Below are 19,417 nucleotides of genomic sequence, written 5' to 3' on the forward strand. Positions count from 1 at the left end.
ACAGACAGACAGAACGACCGACGTACACACGCCCACACACACACACATACATACATACATACAGACAGACAAACAGACAGACACACACACAACACACACATACATGGTTGCATACACACACATACATACATAGACAGACATACAGACACATACATACATACATACAGACAGACAGAGACAGACACAGATAGATAGAGACAGGCAGACAAACAGACAGACAGAGGGAGGGGGAGGGAGAAGAGAGATTAAGGCATACATATTTCGTATAGTAATCACCCACCGTAGACTTTTGAATTCAAAATTGGCAAAGCTGCAAGAAATGTTCAAATGTACTCGGTAAACGACCGCTCCCGAGGTGTACTTTGGTTCAAATCATGAGCTAAACATTTCGTGCCCCTCCCCTTTCAAACGATCAGAATTTCCATGTCCCTCCCCTTAAAACCTCCAATTTGTTGCCCCCCCCCCCCCCAATTGTCCTCAGACCCCCTGCCATAAATTCAGAACTGAAATACTCTTCGTAATCTCTCGATAACAGGCCTCAATTCTGTGATTATGTCGTGAAGTCACATATCTATGAGCATTTGGGTCATCCCAAACCAAAGCACTATATTACAGTCACAGTGCCATTCTCAGTACCTAGATCAGCGTCGGAATGTCTAGGGCAGAGGAACATTCTTCGTTTTGTCTGTTTTTCGAGGTGTTGTGCATTCAAGGTCCAACTCTCATGATATATATTCTACAACTATTCTACAGGACACTGTCATTTTCAATATAACTTTTAATTCTTGAGAATGCGATCGGTCCATTTTTCCCTATTGGTCCAGGACAATCTGATTAAAATCTGATGTGGTGAAAGCAGCTAAATGCTTTATTTATCTCTATTTCCTCCATAGTTTGTGTCGCTTGTTTTTGTTCCGAGTGATCGCCGCCTGCGTGGGAAACATCACAAAACGATGGAAATAGAGGTAAATAAAGCGTTTAGCTGCTTTCACCACATCAGATTTTAATGAGATTGGGTCCAGGAATACTAGTATTGATGGGAATGGTGTTTCCGTCCTTTATTATCTTTAAAAAAAATTATACACTGGAAACAATTGATGTGTTTACCACTTGACATGATCAGATATAGTGCTGGTCGCGAAGTTGAAATAGCCGCCAAGAGTGTGCCGAGGATTGTGGGATATATTTCCGTCATGCAGTCCAGCTTCCGTCAAGCAAAAAGAAAGTTTTGTCCTCGCATATTAATGTTTCGTCCCCAAACATTAACGTTGCATCCTGTGTTAAGTAAATCTTGTCGATAAGAAAAAGGAGGTTGTATGGTGACAAATGTTGTTTCTGCAGTCAGAGTATGAGATTGTAATGGACTTAAATTCATATTCCGGCTTGACATTTAAATACTTTTTACACAAATTTAGAGTTTTTTCACGAAAACTTGGTGTTCTGCTCTAAGGATTAATAGTTTGCAATGAGGTATTTTAAGTCTTGTTAGAAAACTTTAGAAAAAACGGTTCCAATGTTTCAAACATTGCACCAACAATTAAACATTTTATCCCGCAACTTAAATGTTCTTACTCGAAAATAAAGTTTGGGCCACACGAATAAAAATTTTCGTTTCGCAAATTAATTTTCTGCTCTGTAAAAAGAATTTATTTGTCACAGAAATTGTAGTTTTTTGCTTTGATATTTCTATATTGACCCAAGAAATTAATGTTTTGTCATATGAAATAAAAGTGTTTATCCTTTTATTAAATATTTTGCCCTCAAAAATCAATTATTTATAGCACAAATTTAGTTTTCGTCTGTCACCTGTGGGCCACCGTAAAATCCCTCCCCCCCCCCATCAAATGGTTATCACACACAACAACGCATGCCCAGGCGCAGCTGGTCCCATTTGAAGTTTGAAGATATCGTTTTCGTAAAACCTGATCGAAATATAAATAATCTTAATTAATGAATTGCTAATAGTAGTAGAGAACTGTTGGAGATTTGTCAGGAAAATGTATGCATTGTCATTGATGTAGGGTGAAAAGGAAAAGTATATCCCTGACGATGGCGATGGGGCGAGGAGGGAGGTGGGGGGGGGGGGTGTCGACTGAAATAAGTTCTCATCCGAAATGGTACCATATCTACAATGACCAGTTAATGTTTACATGCATGGTACCAAAAGAAATTCGGACTTTCAAATTCACACTCTTTCATGTTCTAATGACCTTTTCGTTCTACCTACTCCCAACTGTCAACGCTTCACTCAATCTTTTTCTTATGAGGCAACCAAATTATGGAATGAACTCCCGACTTTAATAAGAAAGACTGAAAATATTAATGTATTTAAAAAACTTTAAAAGTGTCACATTTCAGAACTTTTATAATGTTTTTTGTGACGGTCAAGTTGTTTCTTTTTAGTCGTTGTAGATGTATTTGTATATTTTGTATTGTCTTTGATGTACTGTTTGGCCTTTTCCGAGTGAGGTCTACTTTTCCTTTATTTTTGTGCCTAACTTGCTTGGGCCCCTGGGTAGATTAGGCAGGTCCTAACAGGGTTACCCGTTTATGTGTATTTTAAAGCATTTTAATAATAAAAGTCATTATTATATATTATTATTGTCTGAAAGGGCCTGAATAGTCCCAAATTGACTTTTCAGAGTAAAAAACATAAAGGGTTTCTAGGGGGAGACCCCCTATGACCCCCATAAGAGATGTACATACTCCCTTCTCAAGCTCAAGACAGTCAAGCATTCCACACTGAGTCACAATCAAAAAATACCTTTCATGTGAACATTGTATATGGAGGGGGGGGGGGGTCATAATGTTTTAGAATTAAGTGATAGGTCAGCCTTTTTTTGGTTTTACAGATGGGGGGGGGGGGGGGTCAGTGACTTTTTGTTGGCCCGATTTAAGAATCCCCCCCCCCCCGCTGGAGAAACTGACCGGTCCCTAAACCCCACCGTGACGCGTAAATAGAGACAAGTCAAGTCTATGGCAGGCCAAATTAATCATCCACAAACACACGGCACTTTGCGTACGTGGAAACGTTTTGTTTACATAACGAGGCCCGGTGCCCTGTATGCCGGGCAATGGCATCGTTCAGTAGTTCGATATGAGATTATAATAATTTATCAACAGTTTATAAAACAAAGGTAGATAATGCCATCATGTCGTACAAATCGTCCAACCAAATAAGGTAAAATGTTGGGTTGGCTAAGGGTGTGACTGGTGTATCTATCATTTATTGGTCAAAAACATGAAAAGAAAATAATTTGTACCCAAATGGTATGATCTGAAAATAATGATGCTTCCAATAAAAGGATCTTTGAAAGGAAACTAGAAATTAATTAATTTTGTCCTTACCCGGAATATTCCTATTTATGATTTAATAAAGTTATTACAAAATGAATAATTTGACAGTCGAAATGATATAAATGATATACTGTCTTCCCGCCCACACTTTCACATTGGCTGTAACCCCTTCCGTAGACGTGGTTTCGTCCTTCTATATGTACACATAAATCAACATGGCGGTTGAGGTATGAACGACTGCTAAGAACGGTATGTATTTTTCGATTCATTCATGTTTATTCTCCTATATATTTATGTCTATTCCGAGTTGTGATTAGGTTGAGTGTGATATATCGTGTTTAGGGTACAGAATTAGAGTTCTGAATCGCCCATTTCTGGCAAACGGTACCGAATTATTTCACCGGCCGGCTCCGCTGACTCTGCTGGTGGTGGGGTGCATTACTCGTTATGATGTGTTGGTGACGTTGACGTTTCATATAACATGTCGTAGAGACTATATATACGAATACGTATTATTTTTCAGTCGAACCGGTGGTCGCTTTTCAAACACGTTTAGTTGTGTTATAATATATCAGAACAGGGGTTTCACTAAACAGAGAGATCGGGGGGGGGGGGGGTAGTTTGCTACGTTCGGTTGGGGAAAAAAGACATGCCGCTTTGTTGTGGTATGATTTGGGGTCATATCATGTCACATCATTGGTCATCCGATGCACCAAACCCAATCGTCCAGTATGGAAGTGAGACGTCATACGAGGAAACATGACGATCGCAGTGTACAGATTGCTTTTAAATGTTATTTCCGCAACAAAGTCACACATCACGTTCTTAGTGTGCACGTACGAACTGTACGACTGTCAGATTTCATTTTGTAGCCAGTCACAATCTTTGTCAGATGATAGGAAACGTTGATTTAATGATTAATACGTGGTCAAAGTGTTATCTATGATTCGTTCAGAAAAAAATAACAGATTAATTCATTGCCTGAAATTAATTTTTGGGCTTGGTAGTCAAATTTATGCAAGTGAACTGTTTCAGCTACAATTCTCTATTCATTTCCATTGGTCTAACAGACTACCATATTATACATTTGGTAGTCAAGATACAATGTTTGGTAGTCTATATGCCATAGACTACTACTAATTTGGTAGTCTAGATACAATGTTTGGTAGTCTATATCATGCCATAGACTACTACTAATGTGGTAGTCAAGATACAATGTTTGGTAGTCTATATGCCATAGACTACTACTAATGTGGTAGTCAAGATACAATGTTTGGTAGTCTATATGCCATAGACTACTACTAATTTTGTAGTCAAGATACAATGTTTGGTAGTCTATATCATGCCATAGACTACTACTAATGTGGTAGTCAAGATACAATGTTTGGTAGTCTATATGCCATAGACTACTACTAATGTGGTAGTCAAGATACAATGTTTGGTAGTCTATATGCCATAGACTACTACTAATGTGGTAGTCTAGATACAATGATTGGTAGTCTATATGCCATAGACTACTACTAATTTGGTAGTCTAGATACAATGTTTGGTAGTCTATATCATGCCATAGACTACTACTAATGTGGTAGTCAAGATACAATGTTTGGTAGTCTATATGCCATAGACTACTACTAATTTCAAGCCCTGGATTTGTGAAGACGGCTATTCCACTCCTCATTCCTTTTCTTAGTCGCAACATATATAAAATATTATGATTGAAATGACTCTAACCCTGCACCTTGTACATTGTACTACCATTTCCCGCTCTGACACTTCTAATAATGAATGACTAAAATGTGAGTTGAGAGAAAAAATGAATTTATTTTGAAGTGTATTTTATTTGAAGGTGTTACAAAACAACACAGTTTGTCAACATCTATTTTATCCTCATATTGTAATTCTGCATGAGCCATCTAGAATTATTGATTACTCGCCAAGATGTCATGTGATCCTAGAATTGGTTTACATTTTGCTGGACGTGCATGATTAATGAATGGTTGATTACACTTTCAAAGTTATTCGTTTTGGACCATCTCTGGGCCTTAAATACATTTACCAACACAAACATATATACAGTGTGTGGCTACGCTGCCAGGTCATTGAACTTTATTCACAGACATAGACTAAATGTTACAGTGCTGTAGAAGAGAGTTTAATCCAGAGGTGCATATTTGACAACAAAAAGAATATCTCCTGCAGGAACCTCGCCCTAAAAACCAGAGGTTAAAAACCTTTTCACTTATGGAATGGAAAAAGCTCTGGAAACGCGTTTGATTACATGCTCCAGAAAATCTTAAATTAATGATACATCAAACATCAAGATAAATCTAACATATACAAAATGGCTACAATTTAGTGTAAACATCCACTAGGCAAATACAGTTTTTGAAAAAACAAAATACAAATATTGCATAAAAAATTACCGATGTGTCAATGACCGTGGTAACGTGTAGACTGAACATACCCAAACTTTACTGTCAATCAAACCCACGTGATATGCCATCACAGCGCCCTCACAATACACCAAAACAATAATTTCTCTCTATACGATGTAACTTGAGAAATTACATTTGATGTAGTCACCTAGCTTTTAGTCTGGATGCAAAGAGTAGTTTCTACTTAAACCACGTCTAGTCAAAGTCCCTCAATCAGCACAATGAATTGTCATCCAATCAATGAACACCAAATGTTATACAGTGCTGTAAACAGTGTATAAGTAGCATCATGGGCTGACAAAATACCATATTTGGACATTACCCAATAAACATTGACTAAACTAATAAACTGTCCCAATAAACACTAACTTTATGAGGGACTGTTTTATTGGTTAGAATTTTGTGATTGATTAACAAAGACATGATGTTAATGACTGTGTGGGTGGCTGTGGATGAATTTTAAATTACATCTTATGTATCTCAGGACTTGTAGATTAACGACTTTGACTATACTGTGAGTGGAGGTATAAATGGTAACAATACTGTATAGGAACTAGACTGAGTGGAGGTGTAAATCGTAACGATAGTGTATAGGAACTAGACTGTGGGTGGAGGTGTAAATCGTAACGATACTGTAAGGAACTAGACTGAGTGGAGGTATAACTGGTAACGATACTGTATGTATTGTAAGAACTAGACTGTGGGTGGAGGTGTAAATCGTAACGATACTGTATAGGAACTAGACTGGGTGGAGGTATAACTGGTAGCGATACTGTATAAGAACTAGACTGAGTAGAGGTGTAAATGGTAACGATACTGTATAGGAACTAGACTATGTGAGTGGAGGTGTAAATGGTAATGATACTGTATAGGAACTAGACTAAGTGGAGGTATAACTGGTAACGATACTGTTTAGGAACTAGACTGTGAGTAGAGGTGTAAATGGTAACAATACTGGATAAGAACTAGACTGTGAGTAGAGGTGTAAATGGTAATGATACTGTATAAGAACTAGACTGAGTGGAGGTATAACTGGTAACGATACTGTATAGGAACTAGACTATGTGAGTGGAGGTGTAAATGGTAATGATACTGTATAAGAACTAGACTGAGTGGAGGTATAACTGGTAACGATACTGTATAGGAACTAGACTAGTGAGTGGAGGTGTAAATGGTAATGATACTGTATAAGAACTAGACTATGTGAGTGGAGGTATAACTGGTAACGATACTGTATAGGAACTAGACTATGTGAGTGGAGGTATAACTGGTAATGATACTGTATAGGAACTAGACTATGTGAGTGGAGGTATAACTGGTAATGATACTGTATAGGAACTAGACTAGTGAGTGGAGGTGTAAATGGTAATGATACTGTATAAGAACTAGACTATGTGAGTGGAGGTATAACTGGTAACAATACTGTATAGGAACTAGACTGTGAGTGGAGGTATAACTGGTAATGATACTGTATAGGAACTAGACTATGTGAGTGGAGGTATAACTGGTAAAGATACTGTATAGGAACTAGACTGAGTGGAGGTATAACTGGTAAAGATACTGTATAGGAACTAGACTACCTAGCCTTATCCAGTCTGTATCTAAACATAGTTTTATCTAGAGTTACAGTAGTTGTGTTATGCATAGACCTCCATTCCCCATAGTATTGATAAATGTTGATTGGGTTGAAGTGTACCCACATATTGATTTGTTTTGCTCACATTATAAAAAACAGCTTTGAGTGAATTGTTCTCTTACTATGCAGTGCAATACAAGATATAAAATGTATGTCATTAAGTGTAAACAAGTGTAAAGACAACAGTTGTGCTGCAACGCCATTAGCACTTTTATTATATAGCGTTTTCCCACTCTGTGCTCAAAGTGCTTTACAATTATTATCCCTGGCTCGGATCTATAGCAGCACAATGGCCCTGTATACTTCAACTCCCTGGGGAGCATACAATCCATTGCAGCCTCTGTAAGCATATAGGATTACATGTAAAGCCTTCACATTGCAACCTCTATCCTACCAGGTCCCCAATTATACAGCTGGGTTGACTGAGGCACAGTCGTGGTTCAAATCTTGCCCAAGGACTTTAGTCACTCAGAAACAAATGGCATAAATCTCACATTTTCACACTCAGAAATAAACTACATGTATGACATCCCATAGTGGGATAAAGATGGGATAAAGATGTGTCAAACTGCCCAGAGTGCAATCCTAAAGCTATATACTAATACATGTAATAGTAAACACTTTTTTATTTGGGGGTGATCGCACACTGTTACACATACTCAACAAATGAACTTCATTTTTATTTTGGGGTGATCGCACACTGTCACACAAACTCAACAAATGAACTTCATTTTTATTTGGGGGTGATCACACACTGTCACACTAACTCAACAAATGAACTTCATTTTTATTTGGGGGTGATCGCACATTGTCACACTAACTCAACAAGTGACTTTCATTTTTATTTGGGGTGATCGCATGCAGCCTATAGGTACAAATGTATATAGCTAGTATTTCTACTTGTACAGCCAAGGTATATCGCTAGTATTTCTACATGTACAGCTGAGGTCAATCAGATTAAAATGTGATGTGGTGAAAGCGGTTAGATGTCCTTATTTACATCTATTTCAATCATTTTGTGCCTTTTGTTTTGTTCCGGGTGATTGCTACCTTCCCACATTTGACCCTGTGCAATAGAAAATCTTGTTTGAATCTCGCGCTCTTGAGTAGCAAATCAGGATGAGTGTTGTGTTGGCAGCTGCGCACACTGGAGAAATTGAACAAACTAACAAAGAAACATAAATGCTAGGATTGCATTGAAGACACGACCCATTGGTGATGGCGCCGTCTCTCCAAATGATTTTGAAAGAAGCGTGCTGAGTGGTTGAAGAAACCTTTCAAGATCCTTGAGATTCAAACAAGATTTGTGTCTTTTGGTAAAAAATCTATAATTCCAAATCTACTGAGCAGATTTGGCTGAAATTTGATTGGGATGCATCTGGGGATGTGTAGATGAAAGGTAACTTGTAAGGACATGGTCATGGTTGCCGGGGCCAGTTGTACAATTGGCCCCAGCAACCATGACCATGTCCTTACAACTTACAGTTAACACTACATGTACAACTGTCTGTGGATCAGTCTGATTTCAAAACCCTAGGACAGAAAATTGGTCAGCACATATTATACATACAAACTCTGTATACAATTTACAAAGTATTACAGTGTATAATCTATGTGGCACCATACTGGAATACGTGGCAAGTTTTCACTGAGTTGTGAAAATCATCGGGTAAATGAGTTAACAGCTGTGTGTGTGTAATGTATAAATAATCAATATTGTCCATATATGGAAATAATCATTTATTTGTATAAGAATACATTTTAGACCTTTTTATGAATACAGGTCAAACTGGTGTTGACATTTTGTGAAACTCTATATTTATACTGGGTCCTGCAATTTGACATTTAAATATTGACACACTGTGAATCTTCTAAAAAGTTATGTTTCAACCTACATTTTTGTAAATACATTTATACATCCCCCTCCAGGAGGTTTGTTCCTGAGGAGTTTGATTTTGAGGAACAACATACATAAGGTCCATTCTAGCCTATCTAGAAAAGAGCAGCAGAACATACAGTACATGTATACAATTCCCCACCTTGTTTCTTGCAAACCTGTGAGTATATGTATATGTCGGGTGGGTGCATGAAGTATCATATGTTTGATTTATTCTATGCATTCATCATGTGGTTGTCACTTTAGTTTGTCCTAATACTGATACAGCCATATATTTATTAACAATAATCCCTACCTGCAAACAACTTCTCTCCTCCTTGGGACTGTTTACAGGCAAATGACTTATCACGTAATTCCTATATTGGCAGCTGATACATTGTCACCTTAGTGTGTGTCAAATTATCACTATTCTATGCAATTTCAAAAAAATTGATGAAAAAATTAAATTACAGTCCATATATATGTTTGTCACTTTGTCAGAATACTACACATTAACCCGGTATTTTATCTGTTAATAGTGTTATTGATTATATTTACATTGTAAATGATGTATACATTACGTCCATCAAGTCATGCTAGGGCAAAATAAAATAAAAATTGTGTTTCTGATAACCTGACTGACCCTAGTTTAAGCCACCGACTCTAAACATTTTCAAAAACATTTTGAAAACAAAAAGATGCAAGTCTATTTCCTTTCCCCAGTGATGTCTGTACATATTTCATCAAACTATGATACATGTTGCTTGCTGCATGTAGAAGGGATATTCTGACCGGCGGCGACATTCCGTTTGTTTTGAATTTTGAAACAATATTTTTCTAAAATAAAAACAATTAAAAGATAAAATAAAATAAAATAAAAAAAAGAAATAAAATCCAGAGCTACCTACCTTACATTTTTTTGTATGCTCTTAGGCTGTGTTATCAGAAACACACAATTATTTTGTTTGTCTAATAATTGATAACTTACATTGGGTGTACTGACCATTACACATCACAGAAGACCTACATGTATATTTATTTTACAATGAGTTTCTTTGGTAAAAGTAAACACTTGACATTACCACAAAGGAAGTGCAGGTGTTTGTTGCTCAATAGACTGTTTAGTTTCAAGTAGTTGTTGCACCTGTATGGCTTTCAGTTTCAAATACAGTAATCATTTCCCAAAATAGAATCCCAACACTAAATTGTACTGAGTGTATATTTTGTATCTCGGTTGTCATTGAGATTAACTATAACTTTAGAGGCAATGCAATACATTGTAGTATGGGTAATGCATTTATGCAATTAAGATTTAAACAGTTTGAAAAGTGAAACTAAGAAAGAAACATTTCTTGCACTTTCTGTATTTGGAGTACTATGGATTTTACCTGTAAATGCTAGGAGAAAGTTGAGCCCAGACAGTTCTGTGTTTATGAGATTACATCCCATTGTGATAGTGAAATGAAGTGTTAAACTCAACTATTGTTAAAAACAAAGGAGTTGATATATAGATAGTGATCAATAATTGGTAATGATTGTAGCATTGTTAACAGTGTTTGTTATGTTACAGACATTCCCCCATTAACAATAGAACAAGGCTTTACCTGACATTGGTAAACTGTTGTGCTACTACATAGACAGTAGGGTCTATTATCTACATTGTATCTATGGCTGCAAATGTCATATTACAGTAATTTCAGTTTTACAACACAGACAAACAAATACAATCTGTTATTATTTTAAGACAGACTACAACTACAACAAGAAGAATTACATATAAAATAAACATCTGATATACATGTTTGTTGGTTTCCAAAACACTTAGCACTTACAGGCTCCAAGTTAAAGTAGACAGTTTGTAGACAGTAAAAAACAGTATGTATGTATGTATGTATGTATGTATGTATGTATGTATGTATGTATGTATGTATGTATGTATGTATGTATGTGTGTATGAATGTGTGTGTGTGTGTGTATGTACATGTATGTATGTATGTATGTATGTATGTATGTATGTATGTATGTGTGTGTGTGTATGTATGTACAATGTATGTATGTATGTATGTATGTATGTATGTACATGTATGTATGTATGTATGTATGTATGTATGTATGTGTGTGTATGTATGTATGTATGTATGTATGTGTGTATGTATGTATGTATGTATGTATGTATGTATGTATGTATGTGTGTGTGTATGTGTGTGTATGTATGTATGTATGTATGTGTGTATGTATGTATGTATGTATGTATGTATGTGTATGTATGTATGTATGTATGTATGTGTGTATGTATGTATGTATGTATGTGTGTGTGTGTGTGTGTGTGTGTGTGTGTGCGTGCATGCGTGCGTGCGTGCATGCGTGCATGTATGTATGTATGTATGTATGTATGATATAAACACACACACACACACACGCACTATACTTTCCTAATGTGTTGATTATTTATACTTTCCATGAACAAGTACTTTAGAATTTTGTAATATTTCTTAAATATCAAAGGTAATCTTCAACTGCAATGTATGATGTCATTCTTGGAAACCAGCTAGAGCACAGTTTTCTGGTGACACAACAACAACAAAATGTCTTGGATATGATATTGTAAATAGGCCTGTAGTGATGATGCATTCTTCATTTGTGTGGGTTGGTAATGTATGTAACTTTAAATAGTAGGTTTACCATTTGTTTGTATAGACAAATTATAGTGATGTCAACAATTACACACAAGAGATCTTACTTGTGAAGTAAATATACATGTACATGTATCATAGAAGCAGGATGAGTCAATACCGGTACATGTTGTTGTAGTTATAGATGCGTGTTGTTTATGAAGTGTTCAAATGTAGCTTACCGTGGTTTAACCTTTCTCTTGTGAAACCTAGACGAACCTGGCAATTTGCAGCACAAACCATAGTGGAGTCAAGAAAAGTGGATTAATACTAGAGTCATGTGATTTTAATATACATGATTAATTCCATCTTATTTCTTTCTTTTACAGATTATTTTCAGAGGAGAACCACAACAGTGAAATCTACAATGTAACTTGACTATGGCTAAAAAGACGTTTCGTTTCTTTTGCTATGGTTGTTTCTTCACATCATTTCTATGGGTTGTAGTTATCTTCTTCTTTTTCAATAACATTGACTCCCCGGAAGATGAAATACTTGCAGAGGAACTTGCTCTTGGCAAGGATCGAGCATTGAAAAAATTTGTTCCTCGACATGCAAAAGCAAGAGAGGAGGAAACGAACAGGTGGAATCGTGGTGACAATGATGTAATAGTGATGGTTAATAAGGACCTATTTAATAATCAAGACAAGTATCCCAACCAAGCTGACAATCATTTACAAAACAATGGAAACACTGCCAAACATGTTGGATATCATTCCGCTCTAGGAATGGTGAAAACCCCGGAAGATCAACGGATTCGAGATGAGGGATATCACCAACATGCATTTAATCAGCTGATCAGCGATAGGATTGGTTATCATAGAGATGTAACCGATACAAGGAATGGACTGTAAGTCAATACTTATACCAATACTTTGTAGAATTCTAAGAATGCTTTTAATCTCACCACATGCTTAACTTATAAAGCAATTGACATGGTTTGACATGTACAGTCATAGATATAGAGTAGTAGTAGGGTCAACATACAATGTACTCTACATGTATGTGTACATGTAAGTTTTGTATTTTGTAAACAGATATATAATTTATTTTGTAAACAGATATATAATTACAGTCACAAGTTTTAAAGTGGGCAGCTTAGAATCTGCAGGTTGTTGGTTGTAGGCTCGAGCTGCTATTTGTTTCTGAATGGCTAAAGTTCTTGGGCAAGATTTGAACCTTGACTGTGCCTCAGTCAACCCAGCTGTATAATTGGGGACCTGGTAGGATAGAGGTTGCAATGTGAATGCTTCAATCCTGTGTGCTTATAAAGGCTGCAATGGATTGTATGCTCCCCAGGGAGAAGAGGAATATAAAGGGACATTGTGTCACTATAGATCTGTGCACTGTGGAAAGCACTTTGAGCACAAAGTGGGAATGTGCTTTAAAAACCAACGTTATTTTTGATAACTTAACATTAATTTAAAAAATCAAGTTAAGTCGTGCTCCATGTATAAATACATTTTTGTGATTCTATAGTTAATATCAGTTAGCCATTTCTAGGCCTAGGACGGTACATATTTAACTGCATACAGCTGCACAAAAAAGGCAGAATGTCATTGCATCATTTCACACACATATACATGTACTGTACACATGTACATGTACATGTACATGTATATACATGCACAGATGCATGAACACACACACACACACACAACATACACACACATTCATGCACCCCCCCCCACCACACACACACACACACACACACACACACACACACACACACAGGGTACCTGAGACTGTATACTCTCTTAGAGTCCTTGGACCTTCACATCACTAAAAAAAAATTTTTGTGTGTTCCAATATCTACTGCATAATTGCACTTGAATATCCTTGTACTGTGCGCCATCATCGATCATATATGGCTAACCTTTCATTTGATGTGTTAGTGTGTCTCTACCGTACGTAACGCAAAGCCCCGAGCAAAATGTGATAGATGGGGGCACACAGTACAAGGATATATGCAAGTACAATTATGGAGTAGATATTGGTACATACAAAACAACCCAAGTTTTAGCAATGCAAAGCTCCAAAGACTGTAAGAGAGTCTACTGAGACTGTAGTATTGAATCCTACAAATTAATGTATAATTGATAAATTACATGACATGTATACTATTAGCAATCAAATCACTTTTATCAGGAATGTACGAATGTAGATTGAAATTGTGATTGTCAAAGTGTATGTTGTACACAACACTCTTCCAGTATATAGCTACATGTATAAATGTACATGTACAATGTACGGTATAGCATACAGCTATGACAAGATCCAACATGTTATTAGTTATGTGAACCAGACAGATATTAATATATAAATAAAACTAAAACAGAAATAACTCAGAAAATCATTTATACAACATGTACATGTACATACACTGGTGTTTATAGAGATTTCACAAGAGCCTCATACAATGTACAGAAATGTAGCCTGGTAACAACACTACATGTATGATTGTGGGACTGATAACTGGTTAATGATGCCTGAGATGATTTGGAGTATGGTACATTACAATGTAGTGTGATTTCATGGGGATGTTCAGAAATGACAATATAGGGCATATGAAGTTAGTATGTATTGATGGAGAACACAGCATAGGGTGCAAGTAACATGAATAAGTGACCTCACCATTAAATGTCATGACCCCTGTACTTCATTTGTCAGGGGTATTTTCACAAGTTTATGAAAATCACAGATACATGTACATGTACTGGGAGTGATTTCACTTTGGTAGTTTATGACATCTGTTTATGCCATTGAAAAATAAGTAGTTTTACATGTAGGTACATGTACTAGGGCCACGCCATCTATACATTTGTGTACACTCGTATATTATACAGAGAGAATTTTCCAGTTCTATGCTGCATACATTCTACACATCTACATCTACATTAATAATGAACACGTTTTATTCTAGGCTAATTTATTAATTACATGTACAGCCATGTTTAGTATATACATCAAGTGTTTGACTGATTCCCTGCAATGTAGACTTGTTAGTCCCCGCCGACGAAGTCCGGGACGGGGACTTATGGATTGGGTTCTGTCTGTCCGTGCGTCCGTCCAGAGCCGTTTCTTGGCGATGCCTGGACCGATTTTTTTCAAACTTGGTACAGGGGCAACATACAATGGCATACATACATGTATGCATGTCAATTTGTTTCATGATACGATCCAATATGGCCACCTAGCAGCCATTTTGTTTGCAAATTTTCAATGTCCAAAGCCATAACTCAGACATGCTTGAACAGATCTCATTCAAAGTTGGTAATAGGACAGTGTTCTATGACATACATGTGCATATCCATTTTCATCGTGATACGATCCAATATGGCTGCCTGGCAGCCATTTTTTTTTGCGAATTTTCCATGTCGATCCAAAGCCATAACTCGGACATGCTTGAACAGATCTCATTCTAAGTTGGTATTAGGACAGTGTTCTATGACATACATGTGCATATTCATTTTCGTTGTGATACAATCCGATATGGCTGCCAGTCTGTGATTTTGTTGGTGCAGTTTTCATGTCCAAAGCCATAACTCAGACATGCTTGAACAGGTCCCCCCCCCCCCCCCCCCATACCCGACCCATCCTTTATTGTTGAATGGTTTATTCCATCACGTCATCTTGAAGAGTAGGCATGTCCCATGTCCAACGAGGAGACACAACATGAGTAGGCATGTTCCATGTCCAACAAGCAGATACAACATATCTAAGTCTGTTTGATTTAGGTTCACAAGTGTTGTTACGTGATCAGAATAGTGATATCAAGAAAATGACAACATAAACTGCCAGTTTCCTTAAAACCCAATCACAGCGGTGACTATGTTATTCTCAATGACTTGTTTATGTCTATGTTATGTCTATGTTATGTTATGTTATGTTATGTTATGTTATGCCAGTTTATGTTAATATTGATGAAACCAAACTTTCATTTTCTTTATCTACATTTGTACATATTTCAGGTGTCCATATCAAGTGTATTCCAGTAATTTACCAAGTACTAGTGTTGTGGTATGTTTCTACAATGAAGCCTGGTCTACTTTATTACGTACTGTATATAGTGTTATAGACAGAACTCCAGCTTATTTATTACATGAAATTATATTGGTAGATGATTTTAGCTCACTAGGTAAGTAAAGTATACAATGCTTATGTTGTAGTAGATGGAGATGGAGATAGGGATGTGACATCACTTTACAAGGTTTACCTTTATGTGGTAGTAGATGGAGATTGGGATGTGACATCACTTTACAGGGTTTATCTTTATGTTGTAGTAGATGGAGATGGGGATGTGACATCACATTACTGGGGTTATCTTTATGTTGTAGTAGATGGAGATTGGGATGTGACATCACTTTACAAGGTTTACCTTTATGTGGTAGTAGATGGAGATTGGGATGTGACATCACTTTACAGGGTTTAACTTTATGTTGTAGTAGATGGAGATGGGGATGTGACATCACTTTACAAGGTTTATCTTTATGTGGTAGTAGATGGAGATGGGGATGTGACATCACTTTACAGGGTTTATCTTTATGTTGTAGTAGATGGAGATAGGGATGTGACATCACTTTACAAGGTTTACCTTTATGTGGTAGTAGATGGAGATTGGGATGTGACATCACTTTACAGGGTTTAACTTTATGTTGTAGTAGATGGAGATGGGGGTGTGACATCACTTTACAGGGTTTATCTTTATGTTGTAGTAGATGGAGATGGGGATGTGACATCACTTTACAAGGTTTATCTTTATGTGGTAGTAGATGGAGATGGGGATGTGACATCACTTTACAGGGTTTAACTTTATGTTGTAGTAGATGGAGATGGGGATGTGACATCACATTACTGGGGTTATCTTTATGTTGTAGTAGATGGAGATTGGGATGTGACATCACTTTACAGGGTTTATCTTTATGTTGTAGTAGATGGAGATGGGGATGTGACATCACTTTACAGGGTTTATCTTTATGTTGTAGTAGATGGAGATTGGGATGTGACATCACATTACAGGGTTTATCTTTATGTTGTAGTAGATGGAGATGGGGATGTGACATCACTTTACAGGGTTTATCTTTATGTTGTAGTAGATGGAGATAGGGATGTGACATCACTTTACAGGGTTTATCTTTATGTGGTAGTAGATGGAGATGGGGATGTGACATCACTTTACAGGGTTTAACTTTATGTTGTAGTAGATGGAGATTGGGATGTGACATCACTTTACAGGGTTTATCTTTATGTGGTAGTAGATGGAGATATGGATGTGACATCACTTTACAGGGTTTATCTTTATGTTGTAGTAGATGGAGATTGGGATGTGACATCACTTTACAGGGTTTATCTTTATGTGGTAGTAGATGGAGATATGGATGTGACATCACATTACAGGGTTTATCTTTATGTTGTAGTAGATGGAGATAGGGATGTGACATCACTTTACAGGGTTTATCTTTATGTGGTAGTAGATGGAGATGGGGATGTGACATCACTTTACAGGGTTTTTCTTTATGTGGTAGTAGATGGAGATTGGGATGTGACATCACTTTACAGGGTTTATCTTTATGTTGTAGTAGATGTAGATGGGGATGTGACATCACTTTACAGGGTTTATCTTTATGTTGTAGTAGATGGAGATGGGGATGTGACATCACTTTACAGGGTTTAACTTTATGTTGTAGTAGATGGAGATTGGGATGTGACATCACTTTACAGGGTTTACCACCTTAAAAAAAAGTCTGGATCATTTGATCATTAATTACAGTGGTTTTTCAAACATGCAAACATTTCAGGAAACAGTATGTTTTAAAAGTTACACTCAGAGGAACTTAGATTGATTTTACATCTCTGTCATCTTTCATTGAGGGAGGTGTGTGTGTGTGTGTGTGTGTGTGTGTGTGTGTGTGTGTGTGTGTGTGTGTGTGTGTGTGTGTGTGTGTGTGTTTGTTGAGGGGTTGGGGGGTTTGGGATTTGGCTAAAGAGACAAAGTAATGGTGAGGTAAATGTCATATATGTTGAGGGTTAAGGTCAAAGGTATGTAACCCCAAAGCCACATTTAAGTGAAATGTTTCTCCAACCAGACATGTACATGTGTGTATAACAATTGTACACATATACATGTATTCTGTATCGATGAGAGATATTTCAGTTTTTGTCGGTCACAGTGTCAGTGAAATCTGATACAAAATGTAGCACACAGTGTACATGTAGTTATTCATATCACAATGTATACTCTGGGAATTCTACTGGGAATTCTACTGGGAATTCATCAGGTAGATGAGTATAGATGTAGTACCCAGACATGGTTGAAATCAATACCAATAGCTACATCATACATGTATTATTAACAGAAAATTGCTTAATAATTGTTTTCGTAAATGTTTGCCTGTGTTGATGGTCATGTCAAATTTGTAAATGTTTGCCTGTGTTGATGGTCATGTCAAATTTGTAAATGTTTGCCTGTGTTGATGGTCATGTCAAATTTGTAAATGTTTGCCTCTGTTGATGGTCATGTCAAATTTGCCTAGAAAACACAGATTATGACAAGTACAACTATTTGAAAAAAGTTGTCATTTCAGGTTTGAATTATGACTCACAACATTTTGTAAACTGATTCAGAAACTTTCGAATTTATTGTTTTTCTCTTTCAGAACATTTAAAAGATAAATTAGATGATTTTATATCCGCAAATCTTTCAAAACTTGTAAAAATTGTTCATAATGAAGAGAGAGAAGGTTTGATCCGAGCACGCATGACAGGGGCTAGAGCTGCAAGTGGTGAAGTAGTGATGTTTTTAGACAGCCATTGTGAGGTAAGTTAAATATTGTAATACAGATAGTTCAATAGTTTTACTGCATCTCTGTCAAGTCCTATTATAACAATTTGTAATTTGATGATTCAACCTCACCTCTGCTATTTGTTTCTGAATGGCTAAAGTCCTATCATGGTTAAATATAGTGTGGTACTGACTCACCATGTTAAAGTTACAAGTTTGGGTCTTGATACTGAATATAGTGTGGTACTGACTCACCTTGTTAAAGTTACAAGTTTGGGTCTTGATACTGAATATAGTGTGGTACTGACTCACCTTGTTAAAGTTACAAGTTTGGGTCTTGATACTGAATATAGTGTGGTACTGACTCACCTTGTTAAAGTTACAAGTTTGGGTCTTGATACTGAATATAGTGTGGTACTGACTCACCTTGTTAAAGTTACAAGTTTGGGTCTTGATACTGAATATAGTGTGGTACTGACTCACCTTGTTAAAGTTACAAGTTTGGGTCTTGATACTGAATATAGTGTGGTACTGACTCACCTTGTTAAAGTTACAAGTTTGGGTCTTAGATACTGAATATAGTGTGGTACTGACTCACCTTGTTAAAGTTACAAGTTTGGGTCTTGATACTGAATATAGTGTGGTACTGACTCACCTTGTTAAAGTTACAAGTTTGGGTCTTGATACTGAATATAGTGTGGTACTGACTCACCTTGTTAA

General features: G+C 36.7%; 1 protein-coding gene across 1 annotated transcript in view; it reads left to right on the forward strand.

Moving 5' to 3' along the window:
* Nucleotides 1-3,509: 3,509 nt before the first annotated feature.
* The window catches only part of LOC144433536 (polypeptide N-acetylgalactosaminyltransferase 11-like), a 40,462-nt gene continuing 24,554 nt past the window's right edge, over nucleotides 3,510-19,417 (forward strand). Inside the window, exons 1-4 of the mRNA XM_078121845.1 lie at nucleotides 3,510-3,546; nucleotides 12,246-12,766; nucleotides 15,888-16,054; nucleotides 18,573-18,733. Coding sequence (XP_077977971.1) covers nucleotides 12,297-12,766; nucleotides 15,888-16,054; nucleotides 18,573-18,733 — 798 coding nt within the window. The 5' untranslated portion in view covers nucleotides 3,510-3,546; nucleotides 12,246-12,296. The remainder of the gene's footprint in view (nucleotides 3,547-12,245; nucleotides 12,767-15,887; nucleotides 16,055-18,572; nucleotides 18,734-19,417) is intronic.

This window comes from Glandiceps talaboti, chromosome 4 (assembly GCF_964340395.1).
Source record: "Glandiceps talaboti chromosome 4, keGlaTala1.1, whole genome shotgun sequence".
In the NCBI taxonomy this organism is placed as follows: domain Eukaryota; kingdom Metazoa; phylum Hemichordata; class Enteropneusta; family Spengelidae; genus Glandiceps; species Glandiceps talaboti.